Below are 19,037 nucleotides of genomic sequence, written 5' to 3' on the forward strand. Positions count from 1 at the left end.
ATTTAAATTACCATTAATTAAATCGCAATACTTCATTTATTGAAATTCTTATTTTCTTATTCAGAAAAAATAAAATGTGACATGTGAAAAAAGTAGAAACATTGCCAAGACAAGCAAAGAAAACAGAATCTAAAATGATTTAATGATTTTAAGGGATCAGAGTCATGTACGTTTTGAATATAAATGATTATGGATCCTAAAATGCATTTATTTTGACATCCAGTTATCAAATCCAAATCAAATGTATTTATATAGCCCTTCGTACATCAGCTGATATCTCAAAGTGCTGTACAGAAACCCAGCCTAAAACCCCAAACAGCAAGCAATGCAGGTGTAGAAGCACGGTGGCTAGGAAAAACTCCCTAGAAAGGAGTTATGTCCTGCTTTACATCAAGACCTAACGGTAACGAGGATTTAGCGTAACTCTATTTCCATGTCAATATACAGAATATATCATTAATAAGGATAGATATCATTGCACCCTATACCCTATATAGTGCACCAGTTTTGACCAAAAGTGAATAGGATGCCATTTGGGATGCACTGATATTCTGTATCATATTGATACCTTAACTTGGCTCTCTTTCTCTCAATGGACCTTAAAAGCTCTCCTAGTGTGCTCTCCTGGGTTAACCTACTTGAAAGCAGCCAGATCAGACTTTCTTAGCATTAGGGCACACTTTACATAACAGTTAACCTGAGTAATCTGGAAACTAGATTTTTAAAAATAGTACACTTCTAAGAATGACGCAACACTGTCATAACAATGTAGTCCACTCCAGACCAGTAGTCTATTCTCAAATTAATGGGGAGGGGAACATGACAGAAACGGTGTACTATATTGTAGTAAATACAAATCAAAACCAACATTTGAAATCGGGGTAATATACTGTATAATCAAATAAGGAACCTTATAATTTAATTGTATCTATCAATAAAAGGAGGATGGGATGGCAAACCGGTGGGAGGCTACGTCTCAAATGGCACCCTATTCCCTATATAGTGCTCAATGTTTAACCAGAGCCCTATGGGTCCTGGTTAAAAGTAGTGTGCTGTATAGGGAATAGCACAGAGTCCTTTGGGCTCTCATCATCTCACACAGGTACAGTATGAGAGTGGGTGATGACGCATAAGAGAGCCAGTCTTAGTACAGCTTCAGGGAGGCCTCAAACAAATTAGTCAAATCTTCCTCTGTGTGTTCCTTAGGAGACAGCTTGGTCACCCTTTCCTGCAAGAGACCATAGTGACACAATCAGGGGCAGACACAGGAAATACCAGTCAGAAAAGAGACATAGTACATGTAATGAAAAAGGAAAGTAGCACTAGCACACTAAACTCTCCTTGCTTGTGGGTTTATTACCAACATCTGGGCTCAATAGTCTTAAACAGGGCGTGAAAGAACATGTCTTGCACATTTAATGTGAAACATTTCTACCTGAGGTATTGTTCCTCTCACTAGGTCAGGTATGTCATCCTTGGTGTAGCCGACAGCACTCAGACCGTCCTCTACCTTCAGGTCATAGAGGAACTGTCTCAGGGTGTCGGCCAGGAGCAGCCCAGCGTCCTCCCTCTTGGTGTTGCTCACGTCAGCCCCTGAGGAGAGACATGGAGGGGTGTGAGCTTGACGTCACAAAATCAGCGAGGAAACAATAGTGCCACGCATGCATGACACCTCTTAATGCACCTGTCCAGAGCACTGTTTATGGTATAGATTACCATTTGAGACTAAGCAATGGTAAAAGGAAATTACAATTGAGAATATATTTGTGTTAGTATTTAATGACAACACTGTTGGGGGTGTTGTAGTGAAGAGTTGCTGTTACCAAGTATCTCTGCTGCCTCCAGGTGGCGCTCTGGACACATACTGGCAGTGAAGGCAAAGACAGCAGGAGAGGTCAGAACCACGGACAGACCATGAGGCTATGGGACAGAAGAGCAACACATGGGAACTATTAATGCTTGATAGTTAAACTGTGAATGGAGATATATTGTTTCAGAAATATGTATTTGTTATATACAAATAACTGCCAAAATAAAGGAAACACTTCAGTAAATGAGGGATACTAAGTATAATGAACAAAAATATAAACAACAATTTCAAAGATTTTACTGAGTTACAGATCATATAAGGAAATCAGTCAAATTAAATCAATTAAATTCAAATCTATGGATTTCACATGACTGGGTAGGGGCGCAGCTGGGTGGCTGGTATCAGACAATCCCGCAGGTAAAGAAGCCAGATGTGGAGGTCCTGGACTGGCTACACGTGGTCTGCGATTGTGAGGCCGGTTGGACGTAGTTCCAAATTCTCTAAAATGCTGTTGGAGGTGGCTTATGGTAGAGAAATTAACATTTAATTCTCTGGCAACAGCTCTAGTGGACATTCCTGCATGGCAATTGCGCTCTCCCTCAAAACTTGAGACATCTGTTGCATTGTGTTGCGTGACAAAACGGCACATTTTAGAGTGACCTTTTATTGCCCCCAGCACAAGGTGCACCTGTGTAATGATACTGCTGTTTAATAAGTTTCTTGATAAGCCACACCTGTCAGGTGGATGGATTATCTTGGCGAAGGAGAAAAGCTCACTATTAGGAATGTAAACAAATTTGCTCACAACATTTGAGAGAAATAAGCTTTTTGTGCATATGGAAGATTTCTGGGATCTTTAATTTCAGCTCATGTTTCATGGGACCAACACTAAACATTTCTGTTCAGAATATATATTGAAAGCAGGTGCTTCCACACAGGTGTGGTTCCTGAGTTAATTAAACAATGAACATGCCATCATGCTTTGAGTCAGGCATATAAATGCCCAGTTGCCAAGTATGTTGGCTACTATGGCTAGAAGAAGACATCTCCGTGACTTTGAAAGAGGAGACTCAAAGGAGTATAGGGGGTTTAAAGATTGTGTGTCTCAGTCACCAGATCGCAACCCAATTGAACACTTATGGGAGATTCTGGAGAGGCACCTGAGACAGCGTTTTTTCACCACCATCAACAAGATACCAAGTTATGGGCCTCCCGAGTGGCGCAGTGCTAGCTGTGCCACTAGAGATTCTGGGTTCGAGTCCAGGCTCTGTCGCAGCCGGCCGTGACCGGGAGACCAATGGGGCGGCACACAATTGGCCCAGCATCGTCTGGATTAGGGGAGGGTTTGGCCCGGCAGGGATATCCTTGTCCCATCTCGCGACTCCTGTGGCGGGCCAGGCGCAGTGCACGCTGACACGGTCACCAGGTGTATGGTGTTTCCTCCGTCACATTGGTGCGGCTGGCTTCTGGGTTAAGTGGGCATTGTGTCAAGAAGCAGTGTGGCTTGGTTGAGTTGTGTTTTGGAGGACGCACGGCTCTTGACCTTCGCCTCTCCCGAGTCCGTACGGTAGTTGCAGCGATGAGACAAGACTGCAACTACCAATTGGATATACTTTGGGGTGAAAAAAAAAAAAAAATAGGTAAATCTTTTTTTCTTAAAGATAAAGAATTATGGAATTTCTCATGGAAGAATGGTCTCGCATCCCTCCAATAGAGTTCCAGACACTTGTAGAATCTATGCAAAGGCGGCCTAACGCCCTATTGAAACACTTACTGTTGGTGTTTCCGTTATGTTGGTGTTTCCTTTATTTTGGCAGTTACCTGAAAATATACACTGAGTATACAAAACATTAAGAACACCTTCCTAATATTGAGTTGCAACCTTGATACAAACCGGTGCGCCTGGCACCTACTACCATACCCTATTCAAAAGGCACTTAAATATTTTGTCTGGCTCATTCACAATCTATTGTCTCAAGGCTCAAAAATCCTTCTTTAACCTGTCTCCTCCCCTCCATCTACACTGATTGAAGTGGATTTAACAAGTGACATCAGTAAGGGATCATAGCTTTCACCTGGTCAGTCTATGCAATGGAAAGAGCAGGTGTTCTCAATAGTTTATATACTCAGTGTATATATCAAACATGGAACAGAATACCAATGAAAATACATTATATCAGTGTCAAAACTGTGGTTATAGAGATCATAGATATTTGGAACTAAATATATGGAATTTTCAATTATATAAAAGGTCAAATTTAACAGACATTTTTCAATAATAAGATTGCTTTGTATTGGTTCTAAAATGAAGAAAAGGACCAGAATCGCTTTACCACTACAGGGTGATCCACATTGTAGCCCTTAGCCATGTAAGTCTTCACATTTCCAGCAATAGGATAAGACATACCGTGGCTAGAAAATGAACGAAAAGCATCTCATCAGTCACATTAATCATCAATCACAGGACACACTGTAACTATTCATATAGTTACAGTGCAGTTTCAATCATTATTAAGGTGTAATGAGCCATATGTTTACATTACCATAAGTGGACCCCAGCATTTCCAAACCCGATCCCGGCAAACACACTGGCAAGATGCATGCTGGACCTGGCCTTTACATCCTCAGCATCGTTCACCGCCCTTAGAGGGAGAAAGTGAACAGTTAATGACGTCGCCTACATCAGCACTAATAATAAGAAACCACTGATAATAATATTCACAATAGACAGTAGTGATTTTTAGAGGATAAAACTGTGGAATAACTAATGGAGGCCTCATCAGGAAGGCGTTTACCGTTTCATGTACTTGGCCACTACATTCAGAGCATGTCTGGACCAGACATCACTAATGGGGTTACTGCCCTGGTAGGCCGGCCGGTTGATGGGGTTGGGAGGGCAGGGGCTGCGCATGTTGTAGGGAAGAGCCGTGTAGGACTCCAGGGCATGGCTGCATAAGGACGCACAAAGAGAACAGATGAAGAAAATAACTTAATCCAACTCCTATTTTTCTAATCAGTCACTTCTATCTGGCACCACCTTGACGTTATAAGAGCACAGAGTGGGGGAAAGGTCAAAGGCCTCTGCAGCATGTCGGTAGAGAGAAGCATGTTGATGAATGAGTTATTTGGCTTATAAGGTTGATAAAAGATGTGAATGTAGCCTTAAAAACATAATAATATGTTACACAGACTGACTGATTGAATGTGATCAATATACACCGCAGTTCAAAAGTTTGGGGTCACTTAAAAATGTCCCTGTTTTGAAAGAAAATCTTTTTTTTTGTCCATTAAAATAACAGCAAATTGATCAGAAATACAGTATAGACATTGTTAATGTTGCAAATGACTATTGTAGCTGGAAACTACTGATTTTTAATGGAATATCTACATAGGCGTACAGAGGCCAATTATCAGCAGCCATCACTCCTGTGTTCCAATGGCAAGTTGTGTTAGCTAATCCAAGTCTATAATTTTAAAAGGCTAGTTGATCATTAGAACACCCTTTTGAAATTATGTTAGCACAGCTGGAAACTGTTGTCCTGATTAAAGAAGCAATAAAACTGGCCTTCTTTAGACTAGTTGAGTATCTGGAGCATCAACATTTGTGGGTTCGATTACAGGCTCAAAATGGGCAGAAACAAAGAACTTTCTTCTGAAACTCGTCAGTCTATTCTTGTTCTGAGAAATGAAGGCTATTCCATGCGAGAAATTGACAAGAAACTGAAGATCTGGTACAACGCTGTGTACTACTCCCTTCACAGAACAGCACAAACTGTCCCTAACCAGAATATAAAGGCCTTATTCTAAAATGGATTAAATTGTTATTTTTTTACTCATCAATCTACACACAATACCTCATAATGACAAAGCAAAAACTGTTTTTTAGATTAAAAATGGAAATATCACATTTACATAAGTATTCAGACCCTTTACTCAGTACTTTGTTGAAGCACCTTTGGCAACGATTACAGCCTTGAGTCTTCTTGGCTAGGACGCTAAAATGTGTATGTGACCAATAACATTTTATTTTTTTGGTAGGTTTGTCCCATTCTTCTCTGCAGATCCTCTCAAGCTCTGTCAGGTTGGATGGGGAGCGTCGCTGCACAGCTATTTTCAGGTCTCTCCACAGGTGTTAGATCGGGTTCAAGTCCGGGCTCTGGCTAGGCCACTCAAGGATATTCAGAGACTTGTCCTGAAGCCACTCCTGCGTTGTCTTGGCTGTGTGCTTAGGGTTGTTGTCCTGTTGGAAGGTCAACCTTCGCCCCAGTGAGGTCCTGAGTACTCTGGAGCAAGTATTCATCAACAATCTCTCTGTACTTTCCTCTGTTCATCTTTCCCTCGATCATGACTAGTCTCCCAGTAACTGCCACTGAAAAACATCCCCACAGCATGATGCTGCCACCACCATGCTTCCCCGTAGGGATGGTGCCAGGTTTCCTCCAGATGTGACCCTTGGCATTCAGGCCAAAGAGTTCAATCTTGGTTTCATAAGACCTGAGAATATTGTTTCTCATGGCCTTTTGGCAAACTCCAAGCGGGCTGTCATGTGCCTTTTATTGAGGAGTGGCTGCCGCCTGGCCACTCTACCATAAAGGCCTGATTGGTGGAGTGCTGCAGAGATGGTTGTCCTTCTGAAACGTTCTCCTATCTCCACAGAGGAACTCTGGCGCGGTCAGTGACCATCGGCCCTTCTCCCCGATTGCTCAGTTTGGCTAGGCGGCCAGCTCTAGGAAGAGTCTTGGTGGTTCCAAACTTCCATTTAAAAATGGAGGCCACTGTGTTCTTGGGGACCTTCAATGCTGCAGAAATCTTTTGGCACCCTTCCCCAGATCCTCTGTGCCTCAACACAATCCTGTGTTGGAGCCCAAGGACAATTCCTTTGACCTCATGGCTTGGTTTTTGCTCTGACATGCACTGTCAACTGTGGGACCTTATATAGACAGGTGTGTGCCTTTCATCTCCAAATCATGTCCAATCAAATTAATTTACCACAGGTGGATTCCAATCAAGTCGTAGAAACATCTCAAGGATGATCAATGGAAACAGAATGCACCTGAGCTCAATTTCGAGTCTCATAGCAAAGGGTCTGAATACTTATGTAAATAAGATATTTCAGTTTTTGCTAAAACTCTGTTTTCGCTTTATCATTAAGGCGAATTGTGTGTAGATTGATGAGACATTAAACATTTTTTTTTTTGAATAAGGCTGTAAAGTAACAAAATGTTGAAAAGGGGAAGGGGGCTGAATACTTTACGAATGCACTGAATACAGTATTTTACATACCATAGCACATCAAAACCACTGTTGGCAGCCACCCTCTCGGGCATATGCAGAGTGTGGAGAGGATCCACTATTCCAAGAGTCGGCTTAATGGCTCGGCTGGCTATGCCTGAATAGATGAACCAGAAGACAAGCAAGTCATACTGAGTCATTGAATGAAACATTGCAACATACAGTATGAATTTAATTATCATTTGAATGTGAGGCCAGCAATGCAACTAAGGAGAGAGATAGCTGTGCCCTGACAAAGTGTTTTTTTTTTTTACCCGTTTTTGCTTTCAGCTTTTCGAAGTCGAAGATCGCAACACCTGTTGTCTCACTGCCAGTTCCTGCTGTTGTGGGAACTTAAGAGAAAAATAGTTCCCATGTGACTAACATGTACAAGTTTAGCCTATATTAGGAAAACTGCATATCTGCACATCCATTCAATTGTTCTAAAAGTGTATGACATATTAATTTCCTCCCTGAGAGGATTTGAGGTGTAGTCTAACAAGATCAGGTGTGCACAACCATCCACAAAAAAATCTCTCTAATCTATAATAGTCAAAGTAAAGACACATTTATATACAGTGTACATACAACAGATTCTAAATGGTTCAGTGTACCAGGGTCAGTTAGTTCCTAAACCTATTAACCTCAGTGTGTATTCGTGACTGGGGGGTCATAGTACCTGCGATCAGGGGCTTGAGAACACCTGTAATAGGCTTTGCCTTCCCTATAGGCGCATTGACAAAGTCTAGAAAATCTGCATCGGGATGGCAGGCATACAGGTTGGCAGCTTTACAGGTGTCAATCACTGAGCCTCCACCCACAGCAACGTAAATGTCAAACGTTTCTTTCTTCGCAAAAGCTATGGCCTCCTTGAAGCTGTATAGTAAAGAGTGAAAGTGATTACTTTATTGAAAATTCATTCCTCGATTTACTTTTTGATTACGCTTCTCATCCATACATTTACTCCAAATGAGGAAAAACTAGAATCAATATCAAATGTAATGATGAAATTCCGGTCAAGATGTATGACATACCTTAGGTGTAGGTACTGTATGTAGGCTGTCATTGTAAATAAGAATTTGTTCTTAACTGACTTGCCTAGTTAAATAAAATAAAAAAATACAAAGTCATTGAAAAGAAGTTTCCCAAATGGCACTCTATTCCCTATATACGGTAGTGCATTACTTGAGACCAGAGCCCTATGGACCCTGCTCTGTTCAAAAGTAGTGCACTATATAGGGAATAGCTAGGGTGCCAATTGGAACGCACAGGGTTACCTGGAGTCTGTTGGCTCCACCCGAACATTGTCATAAACTTTGTAGTTAACCCCGTTCTGAACTAGAGACTCCAACACGGCCTCGACAGGAGAGAGCTGAGACAGATTATTGTCCGTCATAAGACACACATTACGGGCTCCCATGTTCTGAAGATCCTGCAATTTTAAAGATAATCACAAAATAGGAGAGTGTTATTCACACCTTAGACAAAATCTTATATGATTCATGTTCAAAGCATTATATGCAAATTCAATTTTAGGCCTGTTCATGTCTCTTCTATTATTGAAACTTTTTACTTGTGATCACAACCCCTTACCATTTAGGAAGAACAATTATATTATGTAAACATGAGTTGTTTAATATCTTGTCATGAATAGCATCAACAAATAGCAGACTTATTTACCATACCAATTTCCCGTGTGACACCCTCTCCATATCTAATGTTTGAGCTCGCCATCTGAAACCAAATAATAACATAAAAAATATGGTTAACGTTGGCCAACATCCCAAGAAAGAATACCGTTGACTACTTTTCATTAATAAAATAGAGAAATAGATATCTTAGAAAAAAGTGTCAGTCCAGTTTTTTTTGCAGTACTTTAGCCTAAAGACTACTTTAAAGCTTTTTAAAAAGTGGTTTTATGCTGAGCCTCATGACAGTAGTTGGAGTATACGGTTGGTTTAACTTTAATTAATAACTGTCATGTCTGCTTATTAGTAGGGCTTATTTCATTATTTTGAAAAGCTTCTGTGGCCATGTCAAAGTCAGATGAGTGAAAATATGGTTAAATAGTTCAAGTTACCTCAAATGCATAATCCGTTTTTCTTCCACAGTCATGTCCTGAAGCTAGAGCACAAACATTACAACTTTAAAACATGTTGTGACAGGGTAAAAACCACACTTTTGTTCCATGTTTCTATGGACCCTAATTAGTGGTACACATGTACACATTTATTTATTTTTTAAAGTGAGAGTGTACTGTCCTCCTTGAGGTGTTTCTAACCAAAAAAAGATAGCCAAAATCCATTCAAGAACTGAACCAGAGTCAGGGATAGGTTTTCCGTAAACCTCTGGTTTTAATAGATAAACCGGAGTAAAGAGCAATGCTTACGCAGGCATAACAAAAGGATGGAAGGCAGATCATCATGAGTGCATCAGACTATTGAGAAATGTTCTTAATTGAATAAAACACTTCCTGTTTCCTGTTTATCAATCCACATAAGAAAGTACCATAGAATTAGTGCAAGCTAGATGCAGCTAAATAAAATGGCCACTGGGTGCCACCTGGCATCTGTCACTACAAACTTTTAATGTAAGTTGGTTACCAAACCTTCAGTCATTTTTAGCTAAAAGGAGTAAGATCTCTGACACAGGTCTCAGGTGGAAGGAAGGCAGAAGTGCCCAGTACCACGGACCTCCCGAGTGGTGCAGCGGTCTAAGGCACTGCATCGCAGTGCTAGAGGCATCACTACAGACCTGGGTTTGATCCCAGGCTGTGTCACAACTCGCCGTGACCGGGAGTCCCATAGGGTGACGCACAACTGGCTCAGCGTCGTCCGGGTTGAGGTAGGTTTGGAAGGGGGGTTTACTTGGTTCATCGCGCTCTAGCGACTCCTTGTGGCGGTCGGTCGGGTGCCTCCCGGCTGACTTCGGTCATCAGTTGACACATTGGTGGGGCTGGCTGCCGGGGTAAGCTGGCGGATGTTAAGAAGCGCGGTTTGGCGGGTCATGTTTCAAGGATGCATGACTCGACCTTTGCCTCCCGAGCCCGTTGGGGAGTTGCAGCGATGAGACTAGCTCGATATTGGGGAGAAATTGTGGGTAAAATAAAAAAATAAGTGCCAAGGGCCACATATTGCGGATCAATGGGAGCGTGGTAGGGTTTGAGTCCATTGTCGGCGTAGGCTTGAGTCCGAGATGGGCCTCAGATTGGGAGAGGAGGCCCGGGTGCTCTTAATGGGAAAGGAGCAACCCAGCTGTTTGTGTTGTCTTTTTCAAAATCAAATCAAAACAAATTGATTTATATAGTCCTTCTTACATCAGCTGATATATCAAAGTGCTGTACAGAAACCCAGCCTAAAACCCCAAACAGCAAGCAATGCAGGTGTAGAAGCACGGTGGCTAGGAAAAACTCCCTAGAAAGGCCAAAACCTAGGAAGAAATCTAGAGAGGAACCAGGCTATGAGGGGTGGCCAGTCCTCTTCGGGCTTCCTTTGAATTCATGGGAGAAATCATGTTAAGCAGCGTTGTCCGGGTTTGGCCTAGGTTGGCCATAAACTGACTTCACTAGTTAAATACAACAAAATATTTTTTTCATGTGACAATGAACAACAACCCGAAAGCACTGAATGGTCTGTGTAACCACATTAATAGGTCTACCTCGTGCTGTAGGATGTGTTGATCAACTGATTGATAGGTGTAGGCCTACTGTAGATTGACAAACGTTCCTCTACTGTGGATGCTCGGCAACATGTTTTCGAGCCCGGACTCGCTATAAGTTTATTTTATAATAACTGACTGTTACTGCAATACTGCCACCTGTAGGATGATAATGAGTCCTTGACTTTGTTATAGTTGCAATTATGGAAAATTGCAACCATGTTCAAGTCCATCTTCGTCATAATTTATAATTGGCTATGTGGAATTTTGTTCCAGGAAATAATCACTGTCATCTGGTGAGGTTAGCATAGGGCTAACATGTGCCAGGTGATGGGACCAGCTACAATGTAGCGTTCTTTCAAGTATAAATAAATCAACGATTTTAATTGGCTGATGCGCATTTTTACGCGGAGAAACTGTTTTAAAATGTTCGCAATTATGGGCACTGTTTCCTGTTTATTACATCACGTAAGAAAGTAATGAGTGCAACCTAGATACAGATAAATAAAACAGCCCCGGGTGGCGCTAAATCACTAGGTGCATAGAAAACTTGAATGACAGAACAGAGCTTTTGCACAAGAAGCTGTGTTAGGTGTTACATACATGTTACAATTAACTTAATTAACAATAACGGTGTGTTATAATAAAACAGGTTATTTTAACCAACTACTACCTTGATGGAATGTATGAGAATGGGCAGGGCATCTGCACCTGTAAATGGGGGAAAAAAACGGCATTTTCATAAGCAGTGTAATCATTTGACGCAAACCCGCGAGTGAAACTAAGTTGGGTTGACGTCGATGCTTGCACTGCCATCTGGCTACTACATAACACGTTAGGTAGGGGCCTAGCTAAATAAGATAACTAACTACCTTAAGTAACCACTACCTCTAGTGCATTTGACAATGTTGTATTTGTGCATTTTCGCGATTAGGAATCAACTTACGCTGCTTTTTCAAGTTGCCTGAGCAAATGCACAATCCTGTCGCGTCCTGCCATGTTGTCGTTCTTCCTTCGGCTTTTGGGTTTACTTATGAGTTCAACTCGAGGGAGTCGAAGTCTGGATTTGAACTGATACACGAGCGCCCCTTACTGTACCGAATGTGAAAAGATATAGGACATGGGTCAGACCTAATGACGTTTACCCAAGGCTCTACCACTCACGTCATGATGAGGAAAGCACAATTTCCATTTATTGTAACAGGCAGTAGAGTTAACATACTGTAAGAGAAAGATGGCCTAGTCCTACTATTCAAAATATCATTTAGGGTAACCAAAATAGTAATGTTCAATATCAAGTTCAACTCATAGGAAAAGCAGGGCGACTATCAGCTGAAATCACAACCTATCTCCTGTGGGTTTAGATTTGTTCACTGCACATCATAGGCCTAAGCTATAACTGCATCCTAGTTTTCATACTTGGATGAATAACAATCAATAATAGCATCTCTGCCCTTTACTGCCAGTGAGTGACAGTCAGGCATGTGATTACGTAGCCTACATCAAGTCATGTGAGGAAGAGCACTTTAGACAGTTGGCGTCACGCAACACGCAGCCTAACGGACTGTCAACCCCAAAGTTCCCTTACCACATAGGCTGCCACTGTTGCGGTTGTCACTAGAGAGTGAAAATGCCCTGAAAAAAAAACGTATTTCCCACCATAGATGTGTGTCACCATGAAATCTCTCACTTTTCATTCATATCTACTTCCGGTGTCCCCAACAATAAAATAGAAATATGTTTTATTATGGCGGTAATTCTAATTCTGTGGTCCCCTTAACCCTGTGACCTCTAATCTTCCACATATACTGTGCAACCTGCAAGGTGCCAGCCCAGAGACATTCTTAATGGTTATATACAGCACTGATACCAGACAATCTAAAGGAAGAGACTGTTTATGTGTACTGTCTGTCTTGTAAAGGCACCTCTATTCTCCATACCTCCGACACTGATCGTTTCATTCAGCTGGATGGGTTTTTTCCACCAAGTGACTCACAGTGATTTAGTACCTGTGCTGTGTTCACTCGCACCGCTACACTACATGTGTCAGCTCTGGCCGGTGTTAACCAGGGCATGAGGAGATCCGTGTTGAGCCGTGATGATGGTATCAGAGGGGACAGACTAGCCAGGCAGCGAAAGAAACTCCATGTCCTTAGCCTGCTTTAAAAAGAGCAATTTCCCTGTGCCCTTTCAGTCTCAGTGTGGTGCAGCCAGCACCATTTCTCCGAGACTGTGATACAGGTGGCTGTTCCAAATGGCACCCAATCCCCTATTTAGTGCACTGCTTTTGACCAAAACTAGTGCACTATGTAGGGAATAGGATGCCATTTGGGATGCACAGACACAATGTTATTGTATAACAGTCCCAACATGCTGCAGCTGGAAAGGGCTCCTCCCATTAAACACCTAGCAGCAGCACTGTCATTCCCAATACGAGAGATCAGCCAATGAGTACCTTCCATTTTAAATTGTTCCAACTGAGTTGTATTCAGAAGTGTATTTTCATAGTTCTATTCTGTGATGTGGATTTTAGAGTTTGGTTCAGGTATTGGCATCACAATGCCATACCATTTATAGTTAATTTAGCTTATCATGAATTGTTTTGTTTTTGTAACTTTGTACAAGTAAAATAAATAATTGTATTCACCTAACAACATTTGCCTGTGGAATACCAGTAGATCTTTGAATATGTAATTTTCATAGAATAAATATCTTGTTGTTCACTTCAGAGCAATTGTTTCTCATCCATCTTGAAATACTCTGTTCTATTCTCAGATACAGGGTCATAGTGTGTGAGGCCCTTTAATTCATCATTACAGCATTTTATTTCATTTCATAACACAGCTAATGAAAAGGACATAACGTACTTTATACCTATACTGCATGAAGATCATCACTATCTGATACACACGTCTTGCTTTCTCCATCACACTCTCATGGATCTAATTCCAATGATTCATTATGGGTCAGTGGAGGGCTTGTGACATGAGAGTGATCACCAGAAACAATGTTAATTGGATAGACATGCCACATGATACATCTGCAGTATTCATAGCACAAATTACATGAGAATATGGCAGGGAGTTTACATGAAGTCCACAGCTTCATGCAATTTCTCTTATAGTCTTTTTACATCAACATAAATATTATGTTTATTTGAATTGATGCAAGTAAGTGTACATGATAGTAAGGAATAAGTAATAATAAGATGCATTTGAATGCATGGTCTGAGAGTTCCCCCTCTGGATGAGCAACGAGAGGAAGGAGAGAGTCGATAGCTTCGCAAAAGGTCAAACTGTCACAGAAAATGTCGTCTGCCACAAACAGTGGCATTGTAACACCTTGTGACTGGGACGCGTTTGCTGAAACATGGATGTCACATAAGTGGAGGCTTAGTTTTGAGAAATGGGCTGTCAGGTTTGGCACTCTTACTGACACATTGTTTCTGACCCGCTGTAACCTGGAGAAAGGAGCAAGAAGGAAGAGGGGATGGAGAGAGAGGGATGGAGAGAGTGGGATTGAGAGAGGGGGATGGAGAGAGAGGGATGGAGTGAGAGGGATTGAGGGAGGGAGAGGGGATGTAGAGTGGGGGATTGAGAGAGGGGATGGAGAGAGGAGGATGGAGAGAGGGGGATGGAGAGAGGGAGAGGGGATGCAGAGAGGGGGATGGAGAGAGAGGGGGATGAGAGAGGGGATGAGAGAGAGGATTGGAGAGAGGGAGAGGGGATTGAGAGAGGGGTTTGGTGAGAGAGGGATGGAGAGAGGGGGTTGGAGAGAGGGTGAGGGGATTGAGAGAGGGGGTTGGTGAGAGAGGGATAGAGAGAGGGGGATTGGAGAGATCGGGATGCAGAGAGGGGAATGGAGAGAGGGGGATGGAGAAAGGGATGGAGAGAGAGGGATGGAGAGAGGGGGGATGAGAGAGAGGGGGTGGAGAGAGAGGGATGGAGAGAGGGAGAGGGGATTGAGAAAGGGGGGTGGAGAGATGGAGAGGGGATGCAGAGAGGTGGATGGAGAGAGGTGATGGAGAGAGGGGGATGGAAAGAGGGAGAGGGGATTGAGAAAGGGGGGTGGAGAGATGGAGAGGGGATGCAGAGAGGTGATGGAGAGAGGGGGATGGAAAGAGGGATGAGAGAGGGCACGTTGCGGAAACACTCCTGTCAACACGGCTGTGGTAAAATCAAAGTGACTCGGTGTGGTCAAATTGATTTATTCTCGTTGGTCTTAGTGATATAAAGGACTTGTATGATATAAATAGTCAGATCTCCTACCTATTTTGAACAAATGTGTTGGTTGCTTCAGGGGTATGAACATCATACAGTTAGTGCATCTAAAATGGCACCCTATTCCCTACACTTCTTTTGACTAGAACACTAAGTATATAGGGAAGAGGGTGCCATTTGGGATGCACACAGTTTACAGTTTTTCTTATCGCTTTGGTACTATTTTCACAAGTGTGTGGTAAAATTTCCCAACTCTTAGTACAAAACTCAAAACAGATAATCAAAACTGCAGTTTTTTCAAAACTTTAAGCACATTTTCAATTGACTTAGTACAACACAAAAAATCACACACAAAAAATAACTTTTTAATCAAATCTAATCAATGTTTCATCTAGAAATACCTTTCATATGAAGTAATTGCTTTTCACAATGCAATGTTCACAATACTTACAATACAAGGGGGCCCGTCAGAGAGGTGGTCATGGGCCCCATCAAAGAGGTCAAAGAGCTGGGCATGAGCCCCGTCAAAGAGGTCAAAGAGCACTGTATCGAAGTGTTAGAGGCATCACTACAGATCCGGGTTCGATCCCAGGCTGTGTCGCAGCCGGCCACAACCAGGAGACCCAAATGGCCCAGCGCCGTCTGGATTAGGGGAGGGTTTGGCCGGACCGGGATGTCCTTGTCCCATCTCGCTCTACTGACTCCTTGTGGCGGACCGGGCGCATGCACGCTGACTTCGGTCACCGGTTGTACAGTGTTTCCTCTGACACATTGGTGCGGCTGGTTTCTGGATTAAGTGAGCACTGTGTCAAGAAGTAGTGTGGCTTGGCAGGGTCGTGTTTCGGAGGATGCATTGCTCTCGACCTCCGCCTCTCCGTACGGGAGTTGCAGCGATGGGACAAGACTGTAATTACCAATTGGATATTACGAAATTGGGGAGAAAAAGTAGAAAAACAATATTAATAACAATTTCAAGGAGGTGGACATCAGAGAGATGGAGGAAGACGGCAGGGAACTGTTGTGTCTAATGAAGTCCGGGACATTGTTGTTGACTATGTGGTAAACAGAGGCCTTACCATGTCAGAGGCTGACAGATTAGTTCACCCCAATCTGAAATTATCAACTTTCAATTCGATCATGAGAACTTTTCGCCAAGACAACCGGTAAGTCTGCAGGATATGCGATATGCTTTACCATTACATTTGCAGTAAAGGACATATTAAAATGTATGTAAATTCACAAAGCATGTTACAGTATTCTTACAGTATGAACATATTTCCCTGGTGCCTTTTGAGAGAAACAACGACCAGGTGAAACAACTGCAGGTCGAGTATGTTTGATGCACATGTTACTTGACAATATCATATTGGAACTGTACTGTAAAAATAACTAACCAAAATATATTTTTAGAGGGTGATGCTGCTTAATGCTTCTGTGAAACATCACAAGTAGAGTATATCTTTGTTGATGAAGCGGGCTTCAACCTGGCCAAAACTCGGCGCCGTGGGCGCAACCTCAACGGCCAACTGGCTGCCGTCCAAGTGCCTGGACAACGTGGGGGAAACATCTCCATGTGCGCAGCGATCTCTGAAGATGGTGTGGCAGGATGTAGGCTGTTACTTGGATCCTACAATGCTGCACACCTCGTTGTGTTTCTCAATTAAATTGAGCAGGCCTGTCAAGGTGAAGGGGTCATACTGTATATGTCATTGGGTGGGACAATGTCTAATAATATCATACAGTATACTTTACACTTGCCCCAACGTTTTATGAGTCCACGTTTGCTATGCCGTTAGGAAAGGTGTTTTAGATGACATCTTGGTCCTTTGTTGAATTTTCTTAGAAAAAGGCTTGTCACTTTCTGTGGCCAAGAGAAAGTTTGTGGATCTGGATTTTATTGCCCTTTCGTATAATGGAGCAAAAAGTATTTCAGCTTGGACTTTTCCGGTTTGTTATAGAATAGATGATGTAGATGATGCCCTGGATCAAGATAGAAAGCTGATTGGGGCCATATCCTGCCCCTACTGGTCAAGCCTGGCACTTCAAAAGGGACTTCTGACCAGTAGGGTCAGCCAGGGTTCCTGGTCTGAAGGGCCCCTGTCCAGTAAAAGGGGTTTGTGCTGATGTGACGTGAAATTGCTTTGTCCTCTGTATTAATCTACTGCTTCTCTCAGTGATCCTATCACTGTGTCTCCCTCCTCAGTTGACTCTGTGAGTAATCACTTAGTGTGAGGAGAACTCCAAAAGCATTACATTAGGATCACAGTCACTGCCTTAGGTGGTCTGTCAATGAGCAATAGAAAGAAGTGAGCATATTGATCTGCTCCTCTTTCAGAGGAGGAATTCTATCCAATCCTTTTTAGAAAATAGGGCGGAAAATGCTAGTGTTGACGAGATAAAAATGTTTTATTTTTTTTTCGAATTCATAGCTTTTTAGATGCACATTTTCATGGAATGTCAGAGATGTTTGAATGAAACTTCTGTCAACTTAAATGGTCAACATCACAAGACATAATTAGCTCTAAAAGGTTTTGAGTCATAAACTTTTTCTGTGAAAAATCATTGGAACAATTTAAGGTTATGCTGATTTAATAGAGGATTTCTATCAGATGATAAAGTATGGACAATGTTGAGAAATGGAGCATTACAAATAGTCTTTTCTGGAAGACAATAACAGCATTTTTCCTTGCATATCTTAACATTGTTTATAACTTTAGATTACTATCATATACATGTATCATGCATGCCACGTCTAACAGAATCTGGAAGTATTGGGGGTTAACAATTCTTCACAAACAGTCATGGGGGTTTGGCAACAATTCAGCAATTATTATGTCTCCGGTAGCCATACACCACACATTCTAGCCATTAGAATAAAGGTTATCAGCTAGTAGGACCCCATCAAGGCTGGCTGACCCTATATAGTGCCCTACTACTGCCCAGGGCCAATAGGGCTCTGGTCAAAAGTAATGCACCATGTAGGGAACATGGTGCCATTTTGGGACACTCATAGAGGGAACACCTCCCTCTTTTTGGCTTTGTGCTGTACTTGCTAATTGTCAAGACCACTCTCTGAAATGCCATTATGCACGAATGTAGCATTTTCTTGTCTGCCAGCCTAAAATTCTAAGACTGTTGCCCATAAATAATGCAAGAACCTACAGATCCTTAATTGTGAAAACCATGCAAGAATAAACATGTATTCTCATACAAATGACCACCTGTATCTCATCGCTTTTGCATATCAATGGAGGTGTGCATGTACTGTATGCATATATTTTCTTATCAGATGTACAAAGCACTGTTTCAGCTATAAGCGTTGCACATCTGATGGCAGTGATCGTGTACTGGGCCATGCGTGTGCGTGTGTGTGTGCGTGTGTCTGTGTGTGTGTCTGTGTGTCTGTGTGTCTGTGTGTCTGCTGCAAGCGCCAGCTCTCTCCTAACACCCTTATTTCAGACAGGCCAGTAATTGGTGTAACATTAAACAGACAATGGCAAATCTGCTGTCCTTCCCTCATTAAATAATTGTACTTCTAATTCAGTTGGATTTATTATTTTTGTAGTTTTGATTGATATACAGAAAGTGTCCAGGGCAGATGGACACAATGGAAAGTGGCCCAGAGGCTATGTTTTGTCCAGCCCCCCCAACACAAGAAGGCTCGGATTGAATTAAAAACCAAACTTTGTTATCGTCACTGTGTGAGTCACATTGACTAGGGACTTTATTTGGACCAAAATGTCCTGCAATGTCCTGGACATAGTGAATAGACTCAAGAAATTGATAAGTCTGACACTCTCACGTTTCCTTATGTAGTGAGTGGATGGTCACTCTTGGCGTTGACGGTGGTATTGACAGTGATCTTGATGGTGATTTTTGAGTGCTTCTTGAGTACCTTGTGTTTCAGTGTGGAGGGTTGTGTACCTGTCGTTGCAACACTTCCACTCTGTTACAGTGGAGCACATGAGAATCAGGAGGTCAAAGGGAGATGGATGTAGCGGATGAATCGCTACCTAGAAGTAGACCTACAAGACTTCCCTCTGGAAATGTTTTCCCATAGACTGTTTAGTCCAAAACAG

At 42.3% G+C, this 19,037-nt stretch overlaps 1 protein-coding gene across 1 annotated transcript; it reads right to left on the minus strand.

Annotated features, from left to right (window-relative positions):
• Position 1: 1 nt before the first annotated feature.
• LOC139387617 (alcohol dehydrogenase iron containing 1) lies at positions 2–11,834 on the minus strand. Its single transcript, XM_071133991.1, has 14 exons — positions 11,685–11,834; positions 11,412–11,449; positions 9,162–9,205; positions 8,762–8,815; positions 8,359–8,513; positions 7,761–7,957; positions 7,357–7,434; positions 7,094–7,199; positions 4,606–4,758; positions 4,354–4,452; positions 4,144–4,222; positions 1,824–1,920; positions 1,436–1,593; positions 2–1,228 (listed from the first exon to the last, which is right to left on the minus strand). The coding sequence occupies exons 1-14, from the start codon at positions 11,735–11,737 to the stop codon at positions 1,145–1,147; spliced, it is 1,395 nt and encodes a 464-aa protein (XP_070990092.1). The 5' UTR covers positions 11,738–11,834; the 3' UTR covers positions 2–1,144.
• Between the last annotated feature and the right edge of the window lie 7,203 nt (positions 11,835–19,037).

This window comes from Oncorhynchus clarkii, chromosome 28, assembly GCF_045791955.1.
Source record: "Oncorhynchus clarkii lewisi isolate Uvic-CL-2024 chromosome 28, UVic_Ocla_1.0, whole genome shotgun sequence".
Classification (NCBI taxonomy): domain Eukaryota; kingdom Metazoa; phylum Chordata; class Actinopteri; order Salmoniformes; family Salmonidae; genus Oncorhynchus; species Oncorhynchus clarkii.

What these genes read in the sequence shown, in the direction of transcription:
- LOC139387617 (XM_071133991.1), bottom strand. Translation starts at nt 11,737, where the DNA reads ATGGCAGGACGCGACAGGATTGTGCATTTGCTCAGGCAACTTGAAAAA. An exon ending in AGGCAACTTGAAAAAGCAGC is followed by an intron (nt 11,450 to 11,684) that starts GTAAGTTGATTC and finishes CCCCATTTACAG; the next exon opens with GTGCAGATGCCCTGCCCATT. An exon ending in GTGGAGCCAACAGACTCCAG is followed by an intron (nt 7,958 to 8,358) that starts GTAACCCTGTGC and finishes TTTACTATACAG; the next exon opens with CTTCAAGGAGGCCATAGCTT.